This window comes from Thalassophryne amazonica, chromosome 1, assembly GCF_902500255.1.
Source record: "Thalassophryne amazonica chromosome 1, fThaAma1.1, whole genome shotgun sequence".
NCBI lineage: Eukaryota > Metazoa > Chordata > Actinopteri > Batrachoidiformes > Batrachoididae > Thalassophryne > Thalassophryne amazonica.
This window is the reverse complement of record NC_047103.1, coordinates 7,713,689-7,737,492: the sequence shown is the minus strand read 5'-3', so window position 1 is coordinate 7,737,492 and position 23,804 is coordinate 7,713,689. Positions and strand designations below refer to the sequence as shown.

Here is a 23,804-nt window from a genome sequence, read left to right as displayed (position 1 = left end):
AACTTCTCCTGTTTCCGAGTCTCGCCTGCCTGTCTGCGTGGGGTTCTAATCCTCCCAGGTCCTTCTGCTGATTTCTTCTAATCCTATCAATGAAGGCTGACTCTGAAATTGCCCTTAAATAACTTATTTTGACAAAACTCAAAGAATTTGATTTTCAATCTGATGTGGACCAGATGTGGTACACACTTTGGTGGACTCTAGAACTGCCCTGGCAACAGGGGATTGCTGTAGTTCTTACTGTCCTTCCCATTGTAGCCAAGTGCTTGCTCACAGGGGGTCGTTTTGACCGTTGGGGTTTTACGTAATTATTGTATGGCCTTGCCTTACAATATAAAGCGCCTTGGGGCAACTGTTTGTTGTGATTTGGCGCTATATAAAAAATTGATTGATTGATTGACTGTCCTTCACAGGTCCTATGATGTAGACTGATCAGAGCACTTGGATCAGTGCCCTCTGGCGTGATGATGACCCTCTGTGTGCTCGCTGCTCGCTCACAAATCTTCACTTGATAGTTTTGTTTAGGAGCAAACTTTCTTGAAGCCTTTAGGCCAGAAGGTTGTAGGTTCTACATATACGTAGACTGGATGTATGTACGTGGTGAAGGAAAAGCTCCTGCTCCGTCCTTATTACCACCATTAACTCCCCTTTGAAGGTCTGTTCCTGAGTTATTTTGAGTTAATTTTGCAGTTGAAGAATTAAATTTTCACAGTTGCAACTGGATCTACTTATGAACAAAGTGTAACATTTTATTTTGCACAATTCCTTTTCTTCTTTTCAGTTTTCTGGAGTTGCTGATTGAGATCCGTAACCGCCACAACGATGTGATTCCGACCATGGCTCAGGGAGTCATCGAGTACAAGGAGAAGTTTGGCTTTGATCTCACCACCAGCAGCAACATCCAGTATTTCCTCGACCGCTTCTACACCAACCGCATCTCCTTCCGCATGCTGATCAACCAGCACAGTGAGTCTCAGGAACCAGGCTGGTCCATCTGGACCAGTTAGGCTCTTTGCGTGCCTGACTGGGGGAACATGTAATCCAAAATGATTCCTGTAATTATCTCTGTCTGTAGACACATTTATTTTGCAGGGTTCAGTTTTATAAACTCAAACAGATTAGATGTTGGGGGAGGATCTGGATCTGGTTTGAGTTTCCTGGATGATTTTTTTTTTTTTTTTTTATCTTTATTGTGGCGCCATTTGCCAACATGCTAACTGCTAACTCAGTGATACGCGTGGCTACACTTTGTACTTTATAGCAGGAAAAGAGTCTCAATCATCAGCTGGATCCAGACTTGGACTTTGATTTTAGACGTGCTGTTTTCTTTGTGTTTCTCTTCAGCGCTCCTCTTTGGCAACGACACCAACCCGGCTCACCCCAAACACATCGGCAGTATTGATCCAAACTGTGATGTGGCAGAAGTCGTCAAAGGTGAGTGCAAGAAATTAAAAAAGAATGAATGAATGAACACTTTTTATAGCTGGTGCAAAATGTGGAGGAAATAAGTGATCCCAACCAAACAAAGTGTCTGTTTCCACAGCTGTAGAAATTTGTGAAAATTCTCTTGCTGACACCATGTAGGTCCAAAAGAAATAACAACCCCCTGGTTGAGCCTGACTCTCCACTCTGTCCACCAACAGATGCTTATGAAACCGCAAAGATGCTCTGTGAGAAGAACTACCTGGCTTCCCCCGAGCTCAAGATAGAAGAGTTCAACAGTAAGACTTGTTTTTGTGCAGTAATCCACGTGAAAAACACACAGAGCTGTGGTCACACCACCAACCACCACCACGTTTGGCAGCATTGTTGGAATTACATCTATTTGTCCCTCACCAGCCGTTTATTGGTTATATTAAATCCATGTGCATATCCAGAAATAGTTCTGAGAAACCTCTCAGTGGATTTTATGTCATTTTTGGGATGTTTGGATCTGTTTCTGTTGTCATGTACATCAGAATTATACCCATTGAGAAAGTGAGTGCAAAACCAGTTTATGGATGTGAAGGGTAAATAAACGAGTACTAAATTGTGTGGGTTTTCCAAACCTTTGCGTGTTATGTTAGTGAACATTTTGTGGCTGATTTACGCAGAAAACTTGCACATTAAGAAGGACACGTGCATTTTAAATTATAATGTCATTTATGGAACCTTTAACAGCTCAAAATGAATGTTCTTTGAAAATGGTGTGTCACAGGAGGTGTGCAGCATTTGGCACAAGTCCAAACTGAGCACCTTAAAGGCAACAATCTGCAAATGCACGTTAGTTCCCAAGACGAGGTGCATTTCACTCCAGTGTTCATATTTGTTTCACTGTCACATAGATTAAATTAAAGAGAACTTTATTGATCCCTTGGGAAGAGTCCCTCAGGGAAATTGAGTTTCCAGCAGCGTTTTATAGCAGCACACAGGGTAAGAAGCACACAGACTATCAAAAGTGAAAATTAAAAAAAGTTTGCAAATATAAATATCAGACATACTACATAATAGAGCTGAAACAACTAATCAAGTTAATCGATTAAAATCGATTATTAAAATAGTTGTCAACTAATTTAGTCATCGATGCTAAATAACTTTGTTTTACCACAAATGTTTCGTTTCTTCCATATAATCAACCGAGCTTTGCTTTGAATCTTGAACCAATGAAGGAGTGCTTCGAGCTGCTGCTTCGTTGGTTTCATTTGTTTTATTTTGCTTTATCTTAATTTTTCCCCACTGAAACCCTAAAGAGCACATGACTGTGAGGAATATTTACCTTTTTTATGTTAAACTGACCTGTTATGGTCTTCTGAAACAGTTGATAGATGTATTTTATGCTAACGCCTTAGCATATCTATGGCGTTTTCAATGTTAAAGTTAGCATTAAGCTGCTGGCATTTCAGCATGTTTGTGCATTTGTTTTCTGTATAATAATTAATGGCTCAGCGTTTGTTGTCGTAAAAGAGTCAGATGTATTACAAATTATAATATTTTTAAATTTTTATTTATATATTAATAATAATAGCAACAGTAGTAATAATAACTAATAATGAATTTTGTGTCATTGTGAAATGATCACATAGTTATACAGAGAATGTTGCACATATAATGAGTCAGGCTACAGTTTTTGATTTAGGTTTTATGGTTAACTGGTTATGCCAATTGCTCATTTGCAGCAACAAAAATCTCTTTTTTTTCACCATATATTTTATAACATTTCTATGTTTCAATGTTGTTTTTTGGCAACTCAGCACTTTGATAAAGCAATGCCATCCATCCATCCATCCATTTTCTTCTGTTTTAGCCGGAGTCGGGTCGCGGGGGCAGCAGCTCAAGCAAAGCCGCCCAGACCTCCCGATCCACACACACCTCCCCCAGCTCCTCCGGGGGAACCCCAAGGCGTTCCCAAGCCAGCCGAGAGATGTAATCCCTCCAGCGTGTCCTGGGTCTTCCCCGGGGCCTCCTCCCAATGGGACATGCCCGGAACACCTCTCCAGCGAGGCGTCCGGGGGCATCCGGAAAAGATGCCCGAGCCACCTCAACTGACTCCTTTCGACGTGGAGGAGCAGCGGCTCGACTCCGAGCTCCTCCCGAGTGACCGAGATCCTCACCCTATCTCTAAGGGAGCGCCAAGCCACCCTGTGGAGGAAACTCATCTCGGCCGCTTGTACTCGCGATCTCGTTCTTTCGGTCATTAGCCAAATCTCATGACCGTAGGTGAGGATCGGAATGTAGATCGATCGGTAAATCGAGAGCTTTGCCCCCCTACTCAGCTCTGTCTTCACCACGACGGTCCGATACAGCGACCGCATCACTGCAGATGCTGCACTGATCCGTCTATCAATCTCACGCTCCATCCGTCCCTCACTTGTGAACAAGACCCCGAGATACTTAAACTCCTCCACTTGAGGCAAGGACACTCCACTGACCTGAAGAGGGCAAAGCACCTTTTTCCAGTCGAGAACCATGGCCTCGGATTTGGAGGTGCTGATCTTCATCCCGGACGCCTCACACTCGGCTGCAAACCGCCCCAGTGCACGCTGAAGGTCCTGATTTGACGAAGCCAACAGAACCACTTCGTCCGCAAACAGCAGAGACGAGATTCTGTGGTTCCCAAACCAGACACCCTCTACAACCTGGCTGCGCCTAGAAATTCTGTCCATAAAAATAATGAATAGAACCGGTGACAAAGGGCAGCCCTGGTTGGAGGCCAACGTGCACTGGAAACAGGTTTGACTTACTACTGGCAATGCGAACCAAGCTCCTGCTGCGGTCGTACAGGGACCGGATAGCCCTTAGCAAAGGACCCCGGACCCCGTACTCCCGGAGCACTCTGAGGTTCAACCATTGGTCGAATTCTCCTCTCCAGTACTCTGGAATAGACCTTACCGGGGAGGCTGAGGAGTGTGATCCCCCTATAGTTGGAACACACCCTCCTGTCCCCCTTGTTAAACAGAGGGACCACCACCCCGGTCTGCCAGTCCAGAGGCACTGTCCCTGATTGCCACGCGATGTTGCAGAGGCGTGTCAGCCAAGACATTCCCACAACATCCAGAGACTTAAGGTACTCAGGACGGATTTCATCAACCCCAGGACCCTTGCCACCGAGGAGCTTTCTAACCACCTCGGTGACTTCTTCCTGGTTAATGGATGAGTCCGCCTCTGGGTCCCCAGTCTCTGCTTCCTCTTCGGAAGACGTGACGATGGGATTGAGGAGATCCTCGAAGTGCTCCTTCCACCGCCCAACAACATCCCCAGTCAGGGTCAACAGCTCCCCACCCGCACCGTAAACAGTGCTGGTGGAGAGCTGCTTCCGCCTCCTGAGGCATCGGACGGTTTGCCAGAATCTCTTCGAGGCCGACCGATAGTCCTCCTCCATAGCCTCCCCGAACTCCTCCCAGTCCCAAGTTTTTGCCTCTGCGACTGCACGGGCTGCGGCACGCTTGGCTTGCTGGTACCCGTCAGCTGCCTCTGGGATCCCACCTACCAACAAAGATAAGTAGGACTCCTTCTTCAGCTTGATGGCATCCCTTACTTCCGGTGTCCACCACCGGGTTCAGGGATTGCCGCCGCGACAGGCACCAGAGACCTTGCGACCTCCCTGACAGAGGGTTCCGCCAGTCGTTCCCAGCAGACCCTCACGATACGTTTGGGCCTGCCAGGTCTGACCGGCTTCCTCCCCTCCCAGCGGATCCAACTCACCACCAGGTGGTGATCGGTCGACAGCTCTGCCCCTCTCTTTACTCGAGTGTCCGAGACACGTGGCCGAAGGTCAGATGATACGACTACAAAGTCGATCATCGACCTCCGGCTCAGGGTGTCCTGGTGCCACGTGCACTTATGGACACCCTTGTGCTCGAACATGGTGTTCGTGATGGACAAACTGTGACTAGCACAGAAGTCCAACAACTGAACACCACTCGGGTTCAGATCGGGAAGGCCGTGCTTCCCGATCACCCCCCTACAGGTCTCACTGTCGCCGCCCACGTGGGCTTTGAAATCCCCCAGGAGAACAATGGAGTCCCCAGTCGGAGCGCTATCTAGTACCCCTCCCAGGGACTCCAGGAAGGTCGGGTACTCTACATTGCCGCTCGGCCCGTAGGCCGAGACAACGGTGAGAGACCTGTCCCCGACCCGAAGGCGTAGGGACGCGACCCTCTCGTTCACCGGAGTGAACTTCAACACATGGCGACTGAGCTGGGGAGCAATAACCAATGCAACCCCAGCTCTCCGCCTCTCCCCGTGGGCAACGCCAGAAAAATGAAGCGTCCAGCCCCTCTCCAGGAGTTGGGTACCAGAGCCCATGCTGTGCGTGGAGGTGAGCCCGACTATCTCTAGTCGGTATCTCTCAACCTCCCGCACAAGCTCAGGCTCCTTGCCCCCCAGCGAGGTGACATTCCACGTCCCAACAGCCAGGGGCTGTGAGCATGGACCGGGCCGCTGGGCCACTCGCCCTCGACCGCCACCCAATCCTCTCTGCACCCGACCCCCATGGCCCCCTCTGCAGGTGGTGAACCCACAGTAAAGCAATGCCATTTGAAATAATTATTTTTGTTTTTTTTGTAAACTGTTTTATTCTTTATTATTTTATATTTTAACAGCCAAGGGACATTTGACGATTTGTTGATTTTCAAGTATTTTAAGTTTTCAAATAATGTTCTGTTGTTAAATAAAGTGATGGAAGGAGAGAAAAATTGTTTCCCTGGCACATTTTTAAAAAATTCCCCGCTAATCCGATTAATCGATTAATCATGTCGAAACCCCATCAGATTCATTGATGATCAAAATAATCGTTTGTTGCAGCCCTACTACATAATCATAGATGATGTAACATAGAATGAAAATCATTTGTGTGGGTTTCTGTCTTTGGTCCTGACAGTAGACTGTGGTGCTGACTGGTCTTGTGCTTTGTGGCCCACAGGACTTTCTACTTATATTTCTCAAACATAGAAAGACCATGCTAAACGTCACATTTAATTTTATTTAGGGAGTGTTGTTTAATTTTGTTGGAAAAAAAATAGGCCACTGTAAATTAATTTGTGTTGTCTTCTGTGTTAAAGACAATTATTAAAATCAAATCAATTTTATTTATATAGCGCCACATCACAACAAACAGTTGCCCCAAGGTGTTTATATTGTAAGGCAAAGCCATACAATAATTACGGAAAAACCCCAACGGTCAAAACGACCCCCTGTGAGCAAGCACTTGGCGACAGTGGGAAGGAAAAACTCCCTTTTAACAGGAAGAAACTTCCAGCAGAACCAGGCTCAGGGAGGGGCAGTCTTCTGCTGGGACTGGTTGGGGCTGAGGGAGAGAACCAGGAAAAAGAATGCTGTGGAGGGGAGCAGAGATCAATCACTAATGATTAAATGCAGAGTGGTGCATACAGAGCAAAAAGAGAAAGAAACACTCAGTGCATCATGGGAACCCCCCAGCAGTCTAAGTCTATAGCAGCATAACTAAGGGATGGTTCAGGGTCACCTGATCCAGCCCTAACTATAAGCTTTAGCAAAAAGGAAAGTTTTAAGCCTAATCTTAAAAGTAGAGAGGGTGTCTGTCTCCCTGATCCAAATTGGGAGCTGGTTCCAGAGGAGAGGAGCCTGAAAGCTGAAGGCTCTGCCTCCCATTCTACTCTTACAAACCCTAGGAACTACAAGTAAGCCTGCAGTCTGAGAGCGAAGCGCTCTATTGGGATGATATGGTACTATGAGGTCCCTAAGATAAGATGGGACCTGATTATTCAAAACCTTATAAGTAAGAAGAAGAATTTTAAATTCTATTCTAGAATTAACAGGAAGCCAATGAAGAGAGGCCAATATGGGTGAGATATGCTCTCTCCTTCTAGTCCCCGTCAGTACTCTAGCTGCAGCATTTTGAATTAACTGAAGGCTTTTCAGGGAACTTTTAGGACAACCTGATAATAATGAATTACAATAGTCCAGCCTAGAGGAAATAAATGCATGAATTAGTTTTTCAGCATCACTCTGAGACAAGACCTTTCTAATTTTAGAGATATTGCGCAAATGCAAAAAAGCAGTTCTACATATTTGTTTAATATGCACATTGAATGACATATCCTGATCAAAAATGACTCCAAGATTTCTCACAGTATTACTAGAGGTCAGGGTAATGCCATCCAGAGTAAGGATCTGGTTAGACACCATGTTTCTAAGATTTGTGGGGCCAAGTACAATAACTTCGGTTTTATCTGAGTTTAAAAGCAGGAAATTAGAGGTCATCCATGTCTTTATGTCTGTAAGACAATCCTGCAGTTTAGCTAATTGGTGTGTGTCCTCTGGCTTCATGGATAGATAAAGCTGGATATCATCTGCGTAACAATGAAAATTTAAGCAATGCTGTCTAATAATACTGCCTAAGGGAAGCATGTATAAAGTGAATAAAATCGGTCCTAGCACAGAACCTTGTGGAACTCCATAATTATCCTTAGTCTGTGAAGAAGACTCCCCATTTACATGAACAAATTGTAATCTATTAGATAAATATGATTCAAACCACTGCAGCGCAGTGCCTTTAATACCTATGGCATGCTCTAATCTCTGTAATAAAATTTCATGGTCAACAGTATCAGAAGCAGCACTGAGGTCTAACAGAACAAGCACAGAGATGAGTCCACTGTCTGAGGCCATAAGAAGATCATTTGTAACCTTCACTAATGCTGTTTCTGTACTATGATGAATTCTAAACCCTGACTGAAACTCTTCAAATAGACCATTCCTCTGCAGATGATCAGTTAGCTGTTTTACAACTACCCTTTCAAGACTTTTTGAGAGAAAAGGAAGGTTGGAGATTGGCCTATAATTGGCTAAGATAGCTGGGTCAAGTGATGGCTTTTTAAGTAATGGTTTAATTGCTGCCACCTTAAAAGCCTGTGGTACATAGCCAACTAATAAAGACAGATTGATCATATTTAAGATCGAAGCATTAATTAATGGTAGGGCTTCCTTGAGCAGCCTGGTAGGAATGGGGTCTAATAGACATGTTGATGGTTTGGAGGAAGTAATTAACGAAAATAACTCAGACAAAACAATCGGAGAGAAAGAGACTAACCAAATACCGGCATCACTGAAAGCAGCCAAAGAGAACGATATGTCTTTGGGATGGTTATGAGTAATTTTTTTTCTAACAGTTAAAATTTTATTAGCAAAGAAAGTCATGAAGTTATTACTAGTTAAAGGAATACTCGGCTCAATAGAGCCCTGACTCTTTGTCAGGCTACAGTGCTGAAAAGAAACCTGGGGTTGTTCTTATTTTCTTCAATTAGTGATGAGTAGAAAGATGTCCTAGCTTTACAGAGGGCTTTTTATATAGAGCAACAGACTCTTTTTCCAGGCTAAGTGAAGATCTTCTAAATTAGTGAGACGCCATTTCCTCTCCAACTTACGGGTTATCTGCTTTAAGCTGCGAGTTTGTGAGTTAGACCACGGAGTCAGGCATTTCTGATTTAAGGCTCTCTTTTTCAGAGGAGCTACAGCATCCAAAGGTGTCCTCAATGAGGATATAAAACTATTCTAAAAGTTTTTCCACATACACAATATCACCATTTCCCTCAAATATTGTTCACAAACCAGTCTAAATCTGTGATAGTGAGCACTTCTCCTTTGCTGAGATAATCCATCCCACCTCAGGTGTGCCTTAGACTGCCCACAATAAAAGGCCACTCTGAAAAGGTGCAGTTTTATCACACAGCACAATGCCACAGATGTCGCAAGATTTGAGGGAGCGTGCAATTGGCATGCTGACAGCAGGAATGTCAACCAGAGCTGTTGCTCGTGTATTGAATGTTCATTTCTCTACCATAAGCCATCTCCAAAGGCATTTCAGAGAATTTGGCAGTACATCCAACCAGCCTTACAACCGCAGACCACGTGTAACCACACCAGCCCAGGACCTCCACATCCAGCATGTTCACCTCCAGGATAGTCTGAGACCAGCCACTCGGACAGCTGCTGAAACAATCGGTTTGCATAACCAAAGAATTTCTGCAGAAACTGTCAGAAACCATCTCAGGGAAGCTCATCTGCATGCTCGTTGTCCTCGTCGGGGTCTCGACCTGACTCCAGTTCGTCGTCATAACCGACTTGAGTGGGCAAATGCTCACATTCGCTGGCGTTTGGCACGTTGGAGAGGTGTTCTCTTCACGGATGAATCCCGGTTCACACTGTTCACGGCAGATGGCAGACAGCATGTGTGGCGTCGTGTGGGTGAGCGGTTTTCTGATGTCAATGTTGTGGATCAAGTGACCCATGGTGGTGGTGAGGTTATGGTATGGGCAGGCGTCTGGTATGGACGAAGAACACAGGTGCATTTTATTGATGGCATTTTGAATGCACAGAGATACCGTGACGAGATCCTGAGGCCCATTGTTGTGCCATACATCCAAGAACATCACCTCATGTTGCAGCAGGATAATGCACGGCCCCATGTTGCAAGGATCTGTACACAATTCTTGGAAGCTGAAAATGGCCCAGTTCTTGCATGGCCGGCATACTCACCGGACATGTCACCCATTGAGCATGTTTGGGATGCTCTGTACCGGCGTATACGACAGCGTCTACCAGTTCCTGCCAGTATCCAGCAACTTCGCACAGCCATTGAAGAGGAGAGGACCAACATTCCACAGGCCACAATTGACAACCTGATCAACTCTATGCGAAGGAGATGTGTTGCACTGCATGAGGCAAATGGTGATCACGCCACATACTGACTGGTATCCCCCCCCCCCCCCAGTAAAACAAAACTGCAACTTTCAGAGTGGCCTTTTATTGTGGGCAGTCTAAGGCACACCTGTGCACTAATCATGGTGTCTAATCAGCATCTTGATATAGCACACCTGTGAGGTGGGATGGATTATCTCAGCAAAGGAGAAGTGCTCACTATCACAGATTTAGGCTGGTCTGTGAATAATATTTGAGGGAAATGGTGATATTGTGTATGTGGAAAAAGTTTTAGATCTTTGAGTTCATCTCATACAAAATGGGAGCAAAACCAAAAGTGTTGCGTTTATATTTTTTAGACCAAGCAGAGGGAAAAAAATGTGGAATCACTCAATTCTGAGGAAAAAATTATGGAATCATGAAAAACAAAAGAACGCTCCAACACATCACTAGTATTTTGTTGCACCACCTCTGGCTTTTATAACAGCTTGCAGTCTCTGAGGCATGGACTTAATGAGTGACAAACAGTACTCTTCATCAATCTGGCTCCAACTTTCTCTGATTGCTGTTGCCAGATCAGCTTTGCAGGTTGGAGCCTTGTCATGGACCATTTTCTTCAACTTCCACCAAAGATTTTCAATTGGATTAAGATCCGGACTATTTGCAGGCCATGACATTGACCCTATGTGTCTTTTTGCAAGGAATGTTTTCACAGTTTTTGCTCTATGGCAAGATGCATTATCATCTTGAAAAATGATTTCATAATCCCCAAACATCCTTTCAATTGTCCAAAATATCAACATAAACTTGTGCATTTATTGATGATGTAATGACAGCCATCTCCCCAGTGCCTTTACCTGACATGCAGCCCCATATCATCAATGACTGTGGAAATTTACATGTTCTCTTCAGGCAGTCATCTTTATAAATCTCATTGGAACGGCACCAAACAAAAGTTCCAGCATCATCACCTTGCCCAATGCAGATTCGAGATTCATCACTGAATATGACTTTCATCCAGTCATCCACAGTCTACGATTGCTTTTCCTTAGCCCATTGTAACCTTTTTTTTTATTATTATTGTTTAGGTGTTAATGATGGCTTTTGTTTAGCTTTTCTGTATGTAAATCCCATTTCCTTTAGGCGGTTTCTTACAGTTCGGTCACAGACGTTGACTCCAGTTTCCTCCCATTCGTTCCTCATTTGTTTTGTTGTGCATTTTCGATTTTTGAGACATATTGCTTTAGGTTTTCTGTCTTGACGCTTTGTCTTCCTTGGTCTACCAGTATGTTTGCCTTTAACAACCTTCCCATGTTGTTTGTATTTGGTCCAGAGTTTAGACACAGCTGATTGTGCATAACCAACATCTTTTGCAACATTGCGTGATGATTTACCCTCTTTTAAGAATTTGATAATCCTCTCCTTTGTTTCAATTGACATCTCTCGTGTTGGAGCCATGATTCATGTCAGTCCACTTGGTGCAACAGCTCTCCAAGGTGTGATCACTCGTTTTTAGATGCAGACTAACGAGCAGATCTGATTTGATGCAGGTGTTAGTTTTGGGGATGAAAATTTACAGGGTGATTCCATAATTTATTCCTCAGAATTGAGTGAGTCCATATTTTTTTCCCTGTGCTTGGTCTAAAAAAGTAACCATTACTGACTGCCACAATTATTTTTCCTGATTTCTTATAGTGTTTCTTAAAGCCAGAAAGTTGCCATTAGAAATGACTTTAGTTTTGTGTCATGTCTGTGATCTGCTTTTTTTCTATAAGATTAAACAACTGAATGAACATCCTCCGAGGCTGGTGATTCCATAATTTTTGCCAGGGGATGTAGACCACATTTAATTGTTTTAGTCTGTGGTGCAGTTGAAGGTGCTATATTATTTTTTTTTCTTTTTGAATTTTTATGCTTAAATAGATTTTTACTGGTTATTGGTAGTCTGGGAGCAGGCACCGTCTCTACGGGGATGGAGTATTGAGGGGATGGCAGGGAGAGAGAAGCTGCAGAGAGGTGTGTAAGACTACAACTCTGCTTCCTGGTCCCAACCCTGGATAGTCACGGTTTGGAGGATTTAAGAAAATTGGCCAGATTTCTAGAAATGAGAGCTGCTCCATCCAAAGTGGGATGGATGCCATCTCTCCTAACAAGACCAGGTTTTCCCCAGAAGCTTTGCCAATTATCTATGAAGCCCACCTCATTTTTTGGACACCACTCAGACAGCCAGCAATTCAGGGAGAATATGCGGCTAAACATGTCACTCCCGGTCCGATTGGGGAGGGGCCCAGAGAAAACTACAGAGTCCGACATTGTTTTTGCAAAGTTACACACCGATTCAATGTTAATTTTAGTGACCTCCTATTGGCGTAACCGGGTGTCATTACTGCCGACGTGAATTTCAATCTTACCAAATGTACGCTTAGCCTTAGCCAGCAGTTTCAAATTTCTTTCAATGTCGCCTGCTCTGGCCCCCGGAAGACAATTGACTATGGTTGCTGGTGTCGCTAACTTCTCAAAACAGAGTCGCCAATAACCAGAGTTTGATCCTCGGCGGGTGTGTTGCCAAGTGGGGAAAAACGGTTAGAGATGTGAACGGGTTGGCGGTGTACACGGGGCTTCTGTTTAGGACTACGCGTCCTCCTCACAGTCACCCAGCCGGCCTGCTTTCCCGGCTGCTCGAGATCTGCCGGAGGGGAACTAACGGCGTCTAAGCTACCTTGGTCCGCACAGACTACAGGGGCCTGGCTAGCTGTAGGATTTTCCAAGGTGCGGAGCCGAGTCTCCAATTCGCCCAGCCTGGCCTCCAAAGCTACGAATAAGCTACACTTATTACAAGTACCATTACTGCTAAAGGATGCTGAGGAATAACTAAACATTTTACACCCAGAGCAGAAAAGTGCGGGAGAGACAGGAGAAGCCGCCATGCTAAACCGGCTAAGAGCTAGTAGCTGCGCTAAGCTAGCGGATTCCTAAAAACACACAAAGTGAATAATGTGTAAATTATTTAGAGGTGATTTAGCAGAGGGAGTGCTTTAGTTAAGGCACGTGAAGATTACACTGTTAAACAAATCGTTATCTAGTTAACTAGATCCATCTAACTGCGCAGATTAAACAGCTAACAGATACAGCAAAACACCGCTGTGCTCCGGAACAGGAAGTGATACAATACCGCAGTGAGAGCCAACCACCAGACAGTTATAGAATTATTGAATGAAAATAAATAAATGCGTACCTAAACAGCTCACAGGAAATGACTTTGAATCAGATTTGTGCGTGTCTGCATTGATGGGGCAACACTCAATTGCGTTAGTGCTGCAGTTTCAAACACGCACGTTTACAGATGCAATCTCAGCCCTGGAAATTGCTTGTAGCATTCGCATTAGGGATACAATGTTTTTGCAACCCCATAGTTGTGTACATATTCTGAAAAAAATCAATGTTTTGTTTTTGGGTTTATTTTTGTATTTGATCAAAAAAAGTTCACCCATGACTAACATTGAAATTTTTATTTTGAATTTATTGAAAGCCAAGAGTGCTCTGCAACATTGCTCCTATTCAAACAAGTTATACATAAGAGTACAAACATGGGATCGTAGCTCGGAAGTGAGTTCACTTCAGTTATTTATGCATAACATCTAAATATGGAACAGATTTTTTGAGGGAAAAAAAAAAAAGTTGTATCCCTAGTGTGCAAACCTCACCCATTCACATGTTCACCAACTACAATTTTGTGCACTTGGGTGGATGGACACACCCTGAATTGCATATTCACGGAGGCAAACATGGTAACAATACGTGATATTTTGTGCTTTTGAAAGATGCAGTCCACATTGCACGCCATTAATAACTTGGTATGTGCAATTTTTGTGTGACCTTTGGAATTTGCACACATTTTTTACACACGCAAGCTTTTAGTTAATAAGGCACAAAATGTTCAGATTTTCATGTGAACATTTGCTGCCCCCTAATGGTTGTATGGATAGTCTGACATGTAGCAGCCCTTACAGGAGTTAGCACATGCACTCACTGCATTAAGAACCAGGGCATCGCCTTCCTGGTGCGGCTGTTGACTCTGTGGTTCTTTGTGTTCCAGTGAAGACGCCTAATAAGCCCGTCCAGGTGGTCTACGTGCCCTCACATCTCTTCCATATGCTGTTTGAGCTCTTCAAGGTGAGCAGCGCCGTGTCTGTCCGGCACGCTAAACTCTGACGTGACTGTTAATCCCTCAGGACTGAGATTATCTCCCTCCATGGGGGGGTTTGCAGAACTCAATGCGGGCAACAGTGGAGCTTCAGGAGAACAGTTGGGAGGAATTACCGCCAATCAAGACTCGAGTCACTTTGGGTAAAGAGGATCTCTCCATAAAGGTAAAAAAACAAAATCAAACTAAACACCTGGTTTAGCGGCTAGTTAAGTCTTAATTATACTAATAATGATTATGTGTTAACTGGCATTCTGACTCATCTCTTCAAAAGCCTTCATGGGGAGAAAAACAGAATTGGCCATAAATATCTCAGAAAAGACAAATAACTAAATTGACAGCGTTTTCTCCAGTTATTTTTTTTTTTAATGAAAATGTGTTGTTTGGTTTTAAGTCCTCTGGTCTGTAAGATCGGTGTTGGCAGTCAAAAGTCAGCAAAAACTCATTCACTCTTATGCTCAACCTCACGTTTAGTCTCATGCATGATCTCACATTCACTGTCGCATCCAATCTCACATTCACTCTGACGCACAATCGCACTTTGACTCTCACACTCAGTCTCAAATAACCTCTCACACTTGACCTCGTGTTCACTCCCACACTATCTCTCACATTCACTCTCACACTCAATCAATCAATCAATCAATTTTTTTTATATAGCGCCAAATCACAACAAACAGTTGCCCCAAGGCGCTTTATATTGTAAGGCAAGGCCATACAATAATTATGTAAAACCCCAACGGTCAAAACGACCCCCTGTGAGCAAGCACTTGGCTACAGTGGGAAGGAAAAACTCCCTTTTAACAGGAAGAAACCTCCAGCAGAACCAGGCTCAGGGAGGGGCAGTCTTCTGCTGGGACTGGTTGGGGCTGAGGGAGAGAACCAGGAAAAAGACATGCTGTGGAGGGGAGCAGAGATCGATCACTAATTAAGCCTAATCTTAAAAGTAGAGAGGGTGTCTGTCTCCCTGATCTGAATTGGGAGCTGGTTCTCCTGTGGAACCAGCTCCCAATACCACTCAATGTCAAGTAACCTCTCACACTTAACCTCATGTTCACTCTCACACTCAATTGCACATAACCTCACACTTGACCTCATGTTCACTCCCACACTCTCTCACATTCACTCTTACACGCTATCTCACTTTGACTCTGATGCTATCTCATGAAACCTCACACTTGACCTCATGTTCTCTCTCATATGCTCTCTCACTTTGACTCTCACACTCAATCTCACATAACCTCTCACACTTGTCCTCACGTTCACTCCCACGCTCTCTCACCTTCACTCTCACGCATGATCTCATGTCCACTCTCATACCCAGTCTCACGTTAGCTCGTGCTCACTTGCGCATTCATTCTTAATCTCAGTTTCACTCTTGCACACTCTCTTTTTCTCGCTCCCGTTCTGTTTGTCCAGATTAGCGACGGAGGAGGAGGAGTTCCTCTGAGGAAGATCGACCGTTTGTTTAACTACATGTACTCCACGGCCCCGACGCCGAGCCTGGAGCCTGGAGCTGTGCCAATGGTAAACACGCACATCTGTGAGATCTAAATGAATATTGAGCCCATGATGATTTGATTTGTTTACTTTTGTTTAGCTGCCATTTACTTTGTCGCAAGTTTGTTTGAAGGTTATTTGTGAGGTCAAGTTTCCAGGCTGAGAACAAGTGTTTGTGTTTTGCAGAGGATCCTGATGTGGACTGTAGAATTTTAGTAGGTATTTATTTGCCGTTGTCGACTGTTTACTGCCCCCCTCCATCCGAGACACACACACACACACACGCTGTGCTGCCATCAGACACTTTATGTACGTAGGGTTTTCAGACAGAGTTCCACTGTGCCTGGACGAGTGTAACTTTGCTTTAATGATGCCGCCACGCTGCATTAGCGTTGGGGGGGGTGGGGGGGCAGCAGCGGATTTAGTGCGCCCGAGAGCCTCAGTGCTCATAGATTAGAGGCTTTGCATGGTCATGTGACCTCCCACTGCTGTGTTGTTGGCTGCTCTAGCCACTCTCAAAGATACTAAAACAGTTTTTTGTGATTACTAATCAAACGTCTGAGATCAAACAAGAGAATCCTCACAGCAGTGGTCAGATTTATGGCTCGTAAACCTGCGCGATCGCACGGAGCCTCTGTTTATGTGGAGTCAAAGTTCTTCTCTCCCAGACATCAACAATCATTTTGTGTTTCCAGATCAGCAGGTCTGATGTTTGAAGAGCTCTGGTTTAATAAATACAGACCAGCTAAACTTTACAGCAGCTGTGTTACAATATGTCTAATTACCGCTGCCAACGAAGCTGGACAGAGGATTCATATCCTGATAGGCAAGAACTGATTCAATTTTCAAGGTCAAAGTTAGTTTTCATTATGCCCCCAAGGACATAATAAAATCATTGCCGTTTATTTATTTGTCTGTCTGTCTGTTAGAAGAATTACGTCAAAACTGCTGCACAGATTTTGACAAAATTTTCACCACAGACAGATATTAGGACAATGAAGACTACATTAAATTTGGAGGTGATACAGATCTGGATTCCGGATCAAGATTTTAAGTAGGTTTTGAAGGATTATGTCAAAACTACTTTACAGATTTTCACCACAGACAGATATTAGGACATGGAAGACTCCGCTGAATTTGAGAGGTGATCCGGATCTGGATTGGCAGACGTCAGAAATCTATAATTGCTCTTGTTTGTAAATAGTATGACTAAAGAAATCTGTTAAAATAGTTAACTATTGTTTACTGAGAATTGGGAGATGATTCCCATGCTTGCTGACCATCCCATAAAAAGCCTGGGGAGATACTATACATCAGAGCTCTCGGACAAGACAGCTGGGAAAGCTGTGATGAAGCAGCTATTAGATGGCCTCTCAAAAATCGACCAAAGCCAGCTCCCGGGAAAACTCAAGACCTGGTGTTATCGTACCACACTGTACAACAGGATTATGTGGCCACTAAAGCTATGTGAGATCCCACTATCCACAGTAAGCAAGCTGGATGGAAAAGCAAATACATTTATCCGGAAATGGCTGGGGTTGCCGCGTTGCCTGTCAGAGACTGGTCTTTTTGGGAGAAACATCCTCCAGCTGCCATTGAAATCTATCACTCTCAGCTATATGCAGGAGAAGACCAGGCTGGTGCTGGAGTTGAAGGAGTCAAATGACCAGGCATTGAAAGCTGCCAACATCTGGGTCCATACCGGCCATAAGTGGGATGCCCAGGCTGAAGTTGCCAAGGCAATAAGCAGGCTGCAGCAGAAATAAATCATTGGCCATGTGCAAGTGGGGAGAGCCCCAAAGCCCCAAAGATCTGGTCAAAGGCAACTAGGAAAGAGAGGAAGGAGCTGATTGTGGCTGAGGTGACGAGTATGGAGAGTGAGCATCTCAAGATCAAGGCAGTTGCTCAGGGACCGGCACATTGACTTTGTTCATGAAGGGGAGACAGGAGCAAAGACCACTCTGCAAGCTCCTCGGAGGCTTCCACAGTCATCACAGCTTGCGACCCAGGACTGCAGTATGAGAGTTGACCTGAGCAGGAGGCTGTAGTTTCCTGCCGAGATCATCACCACAAGCCTGCGTCCAGACATTGTGCTGTGGTCCAGCAGCACTAAGACAGTGCTTCTCATAGAGCTAACTGTCCCGTAGGAAGCAGGCGTGGAGGCGGCATGGGAGTGGAAGAGGCTTAAATACTCTGACCTTGCAGAAGAGTGCAGGGAGGCGGACTGGAGGACCACTATGTACCCTGTGGAGGTTGGCTGCCATGGTTGCGTGGGAACATCAGCCATCCACCTCCTGAGGGAGGTTGGTGTGTGCAGGGCAGGTCTCCGAAAAGCAGCGAAAGACCTGGCAGAGGAGGCGGAGAGAAGTAGCTTCTGGCTTTGGCTGAAAAGGAGGGATACATGCTGGGGCAAAACCTAGCTCAAGGGCAGGCTGCAGGGGGCGACTGGGAGACATCCAAGTCACTGCCCCGCCACCAGGAGACATTCTGGATTCAAAGGGGTGAAACGTCAAGGATTGGTGGTACCCGGCTGACGACCCTGCAGCAGGCCAACCTGTAGGCACCGGAGGAGGTGCGTCAGGGAGCATATACCATTGCAGGCGAACATCTACCTGTGATCACGTACTTGAGAGATTTTATATTCTGCATGATTAGAGTGGGTTCTTCATGGGGGTTGCAGTAGTTATTTTTAGTATTATTACCATGTTACTCCTATTGTTTACTGCTCATATTTTATAGTTGACACGCTCTTTGTCTTCACATACTTTGGAGCTGGAGTGGATTGCCCTCTCTGAGTAGTCATTCTTGTTGAGTTCTTGTAATATTTAACTGATGGTTCACGTCTGTACGGACTCTGATTATATAACATGTCTAATTAGAATCCATCTCGTCCCATCCAGGCTGGTTTTGGCTACGGTTTACCCATTTCCAGACTCTATGCCCGGTATTTCCAGGGGGATCTGAAGCTCTACTCTATGGAAGGCGTCGGCACGGATGCCGTCATCTACCTGAAGGTAACTGAAGCTCCTCAGATTGGCTGCTGCACTCTGTCGTGTTCCGTCATTTTTTGGGTTCTGAGCCAGTCTTGTGTTCCCTCACCGTCAGGCCTTGTCGAGCGAGTCATTCGAACGCCTGCCCGTCTTCAACAAGTCTGCGTGGCGCCACTATAAGACCAACCCGGAGGCCGACGACTGGAGCAACCCCAGCAAAGAGCCTCGCGATGCCAGCAAGTCCAAATACAAAGCCAACAGATAACTCCGCCTTGCTCGCTAGTGCAGTAATGTGCATGTGGGAGGAGACATTGCCGTTGGGTAAATGTTGGTGGAAGATCCGTCTCGATCTGGTGTGAAAACTGGTCAACGATAGACCGACTGATCCGAACCCAACGGCAATGATCTTGGTTTGCGTTGAGCTGGTTGCTGTGATGGTTTCCAACGTTTTTTTTCTGTTTGTTCTTTTAGCCGGCTGATATTTTTATGAACTTTTTCTGTCTGTCTTGTGCACAGTTAGTTTTTTTTTCCTGCTTCCTGTGGTTCAACACTCTTTCTGGTCATCAGTGAAGTGTTTGTTTGTTTTTTTTCCTCCTTCACAAAAAAAGCAGAGTCCACAGAAAGGAGGAGGATTAGTTTCTGTTTCTTTTGGAGAAGCTTTTGATTGAACGCACAAGGACACGAGTAGAAGTGTCTTATTTTAGTCACACTTCATTAATCCAACGCAAAGCTTTTAATATTTATAGAAGTCTGGATTGTCATGTTAACGAGCCTTACTTCTAGAATCAGTATATTTATTTATTTATTAAGAAAACCTGCCTCCAGGGCAATTTGAAGTCTGTTAATTTGTAATGTAAGATTGTTAGAAATGAAATATTTTGTTTTAAGGGTGAAAAAGGGTTGATTGATTGTTCTTTTTGTACCCGTTCTTTCAGGTGGAAATGTGAGGTGTAATTTGGTGGAATGTTTAGTTTGATTTTTGTGAGTTTTGTCACCACAGATACCAAAGAAAAATGTAAAGATTGAGCAGGAAGTAGATGAACAAAAAGTGAGACAATGCAGATGAATGTGGTCTGAAGTGCAGCTTTCACACTGTCAGAGCAACGTCTCCTACGTCAACTGTACAGACCCTCTGTAACGTCACCCGCAGGTTTTCAGAACAGCAGGTTTTTGAGCTCAGATGGGGCGGGGCAGTGTGTGACTCCACCTGACTTCCGGCAAACCCATAAGAGGGTAAACGGGTGGAGTCTGGGTAAGAAATAGTGTAACCCGGGTGGGATGAATGAAGCCCGAACACGCCCACCTGTCTCGACCTTACCAAGCTAGGTAAGATGGGTTTGGGTGTTTGATTAAAGCATATTTTAGTGAATAGGCTGTGTGGTTTGGGTGTGGTGACTAAAAATTATGACCAGCACATGGCCTCCATAATTGTGGAGCTATCAGTGTAACTAATGCTACCTAGCTGTCAGTACATGCAAATTAAAGCTAACATAATATTTAAATGTTACTCACTGAAATACTGAAGTATCAACTACTCAGATGATCCGTTAATACAATGAACCACACAAGAAGCTATCTTATCAAGATACCGGACAAACTCTGTTGACAGCAGCTAGCAGCCTTCGCTAGCGGATGGATCTGACATGCTCGTCATCAATCAAATCGACCACAACCCCAGTTATCCATAAATTTAGGTCTAAAAACAGCTTATATTTATGAGTTCTATAAAAACTTACACCTCATGTAGTTGTGTTGAGTGAGGAAACTACCTATAGAGACAGATACCAAAACTTTTTTTTTTTTTTTCCAGGCAGTAAATGTTTATTTCTGCTGTACAGTTGGAGAGTTTAATGTGGGGATTTATGGAGAATGACTCATTTTTGGAGCCCGGCTCAAGGAACTTCAGCTTTTGGCACTTCTGAGTTGGCTTCATTTTTCAGCACTAGAAGTTGCAGCTTGATAGACTCTATATGCTGAATCACTTTGACTCTTGACTGCCTTCCCGTTGAGGTGGAACAATGGCTCCAGCATCCACACACACACACACACGGCTAGCTGTGTCTGAGGCTTCGCTCCCTCTGCTGCAGACAAACAGAAGGTTCTCTGATCCATTCCTCTTTGTCCTTGTGCACCCGACATCTCAGACCTGTTTTAAAATGTTTCCCCTGAATGTTTCTACACTGTAGCTTTTTTTATGTTCGTGCGTTGGTGGCCCTGGTCAGGGAACTCATTCATGGTTCCTGCAGTGGAATCAGACTTTTTCATTCTTGGGTTTTTAGTTTTGTTTTTTGTGCTGTAGCGTGCGTTCAGCATGCTGAGTGCGTGGCAGAGCCATGCATTTACTGAATTTAATGAGTGACTGTGGAAGCGTCTGAGAATGTTTGTGAAAAGCCACCATGTCAGTTTAGTCTCTGACACATCTTATTGCACAAACCCTCACAGGACAAACCTGTCCTCTGTCCTCTGTCTTTCTGTGTCTGTGTTGAGCTGCCTGGTGGATTCTTGCCTTGTTTCCTTGACAACACTGCGTCCAATCAGAATGCTTGTACTAACATTCACTTTCTTTTGATGTTTGAACGAATCCTGCATTTTGTGTTTTGAAAATGTTTGTTTTCTTCCTAAAACATGGAAGGATTTAAGTGCGAGAGAAACTAAAACTGCATCCATTTGAGTGCGTACCTCCGCCAAGGCCTAATTTTTTTTTTTTTTTACTTTGAACTCTCCACAAATGTATACATATTTTTGAGTTATGTACTAAGGAAAAGTACTTTACAGTTTTTAATTTTGCCTGTGCAAATTTAAAAACCTCGGGCTGTGCTGCCAACGATCATGTTATCAACCTGTCTGTTATTTTTCTGTTGTAAGATACTGCTCCTATGAGTTGTTCATTCTAGCTAATTGATTTTTGCTCTGAATCTTCATCGATCGTGAGATGTACCGTGCAGATGATCGTCGCATGCGTCCTAAAATGACTGCCCTGACCTTCACTGACAATAAATGAAACATTGACACTGTTTAGGTGGCGGTGACTTTGAAGGGATTGAATTGTGTGCTAACCATGATGGTCACTGGTCAGCCATCTTTGCCACCCCATCAATTCACCATCATTATGACCACATGACTGAACATTTGGCCAAAGCAGATGGTCCCCTCCTCTGAGTCTGGCCTGCTTCAGATTTCTTCCTACAACAAAACAAAAAAAATCATCAGGGAGTTGTTCCTCACCACTGTTGCTAAGGCGCTAGCTCAGGTGGGTGGGTAAGGTTAGACTTTACCCTTGTAAAGCGTCTTGGGGTGACTTATATTGTGATTTGCCACTGTATAAATGAACAGACTTGAACTGAATTGGGGCAGTTCTCTGCTTGGGTGGTTGCCAACCAGGAACCAGTGCAGTTCCATAGTGTGAAGGATGTGTGTCGACAGCGGGTGTTCACAGACCTGACCTGTCCATCACTATCAAAGTTCCCTGTCTCTGGAATGCATACTTAAAAAAACAAACAAAAAACAAAACCATAGCTCCACCCCTTTTGCGGTCCTCTATAGAATTTTATGGTGTTTTCAGAGGAGACTCCACCTTTTCAGTGCATTTAAATGAAAATCCCTTGTCTTCATGCTGGTGGTCTCAGTCCCCTTGGTGGAGGTAATTGATAACTGATCTGCATTTGTTTATTCAATTTTACCGACATTAACCATTTCAGACCTGTCTTTCGTGAGCTAATCTTACTGTTATCTTGTGAACAGGATTAAGTGTAACATTTTGTTTTTTCTTTTTAAGATTCAGTTTGAAGACATTTCACTTGAGGATTTGGAGAAGCAGGAAACGCTGTCAAATAAAACCACAATTTTGTCTTCTTTTTTTTTTGTGCACTTGGAAAAAACATAGTTTTCACAAATAATTTCAGAGCTTCATATTTATTTGGCGATGCCTTTGATCAACTGAAACAGATCTCAGGATGATGGTCCAAATCTAAACTCAGAGCTTCGTTTTTTGTTGTTTAAGAGCAAACTGAGGAAGTTTCTCATCAGTCTGAAGTGATTCCTTCTCATTTCCTTCAGTTTCATCTGATGTGAAAACAAAAGGAGTGTAAAGGAAGAAGTTTGAGCTGCCCTTCCAGTTTGGAAATCTGCGTCCTGTAGCTCCATTCCTGTTTTACAGCCGCAGTTTATTGTTGCCTTTTTAATGTAACTATCATCTTCATTTAAGGGAATCATTTTGTACATATAATGTCTATGAAACGTACTCGCCACCTTTGACTAACATTTTGTTTGACTACAACAAACGGTAAATAATAATTTTAAAAAATCAAGCTTTATTATATAGCAAGGCAACTTAGGACTGAGCATCCCCTGCCAAAGGCAGCGCCACCTATAGGTTAAATGACAGTACCTTTTTTGTGCTTCTTGATGGGATTATAAGGCCACTTACCAAGTTTGGCTTTCATATGTTAAATTGTTGCAGAGATATGACCTTACTTCTGTTCGGGGCTTCATCACCAACATTGTCTGTGATGGACCAGTGCCTTCAAAAAAAAAAAAAAAAAAAGATTCAAAACCATGTAGGCCGAATTGTGAGGCTTACTCTGAAGATCACCTGTGGAAATTTGCATAATGAGTGGGCAAAAATATTTGGACTCTAAACTTTTTTTAAAGACTTACCCAATATTGTGGAAAATCTTGTATGGAAGAAATTGATGTCATGAGATGCATTGAATTTGGCTGGATCCAAGGAAACGAAGTGAAAAGAATGGCAGGATTGTTCCCCAAATACGTTCCAACAACTTTTTTTCTGCGTGGCTGTAGAATTGATACAAAACCTGCTGGATGCTCGGTCACACTGACGGACGGAGTGCGTTTCGATATTCCCGCTCTGAGCCTGTTAGCCAGCGGAGGATAATCAATTTAATAAAATATGTCCCTTAATCCTAAAGCGAAAACAAATCTCTGCATCATAATCTTAA

At 44.1% G+C, this 23,804-nt stretch overlaps 1 protein-coding gene across 2 annotated transcripts in view; it reads left to right on the top strand.

The window, feature by feature from the left end:
- The window catches only part of pdk3a (pyruvate dehydrogenase kinase, isozyme 3a), a 63,994-nt gene extending 40,190 nt beyond the window's left edge, over positions 1-23,804 (top strand). The window contains exons 4-12 of one of the 2 annotated variants that reach the window (XM_034195150.1): positions 779-963; positions 1,342-1,431; positions 1,641-1,718; positions 14,249-14,325; positions 14,421-14,522; positions 15,776-15,883; positions 18,757-18,870; positions 18,962-19,082; positions 22,622-23,804. In XM_034195150.1, coding sequence (XP_034051041.1) covers positions 779-963; positions 1,342-1,431; positions 1,641-1,718; positions 14,249-14,325; positions 14,421-14,522; positions 15,776-15,883; positions 18,757-18,870; positions 18,962-19,082; positions 22,622-22,632 — 886 coding nt within the window. In that variant the 3' untranslated portion in view covers positions 22,633-23,804. Of the gene's footprint in view, positions 1-778; positions 964-1,341; positions 1,432-1,640; positions 1,719-14,248; positions 14,326-14,420; positions 14,523-15,775; positions 15,884-18,756; positions 18,871-18,961; positions 20,337-22,621 lie in introns of those variants that run through there. The other variant, XM_034195084.1, reaches the window with a different exon arrangement.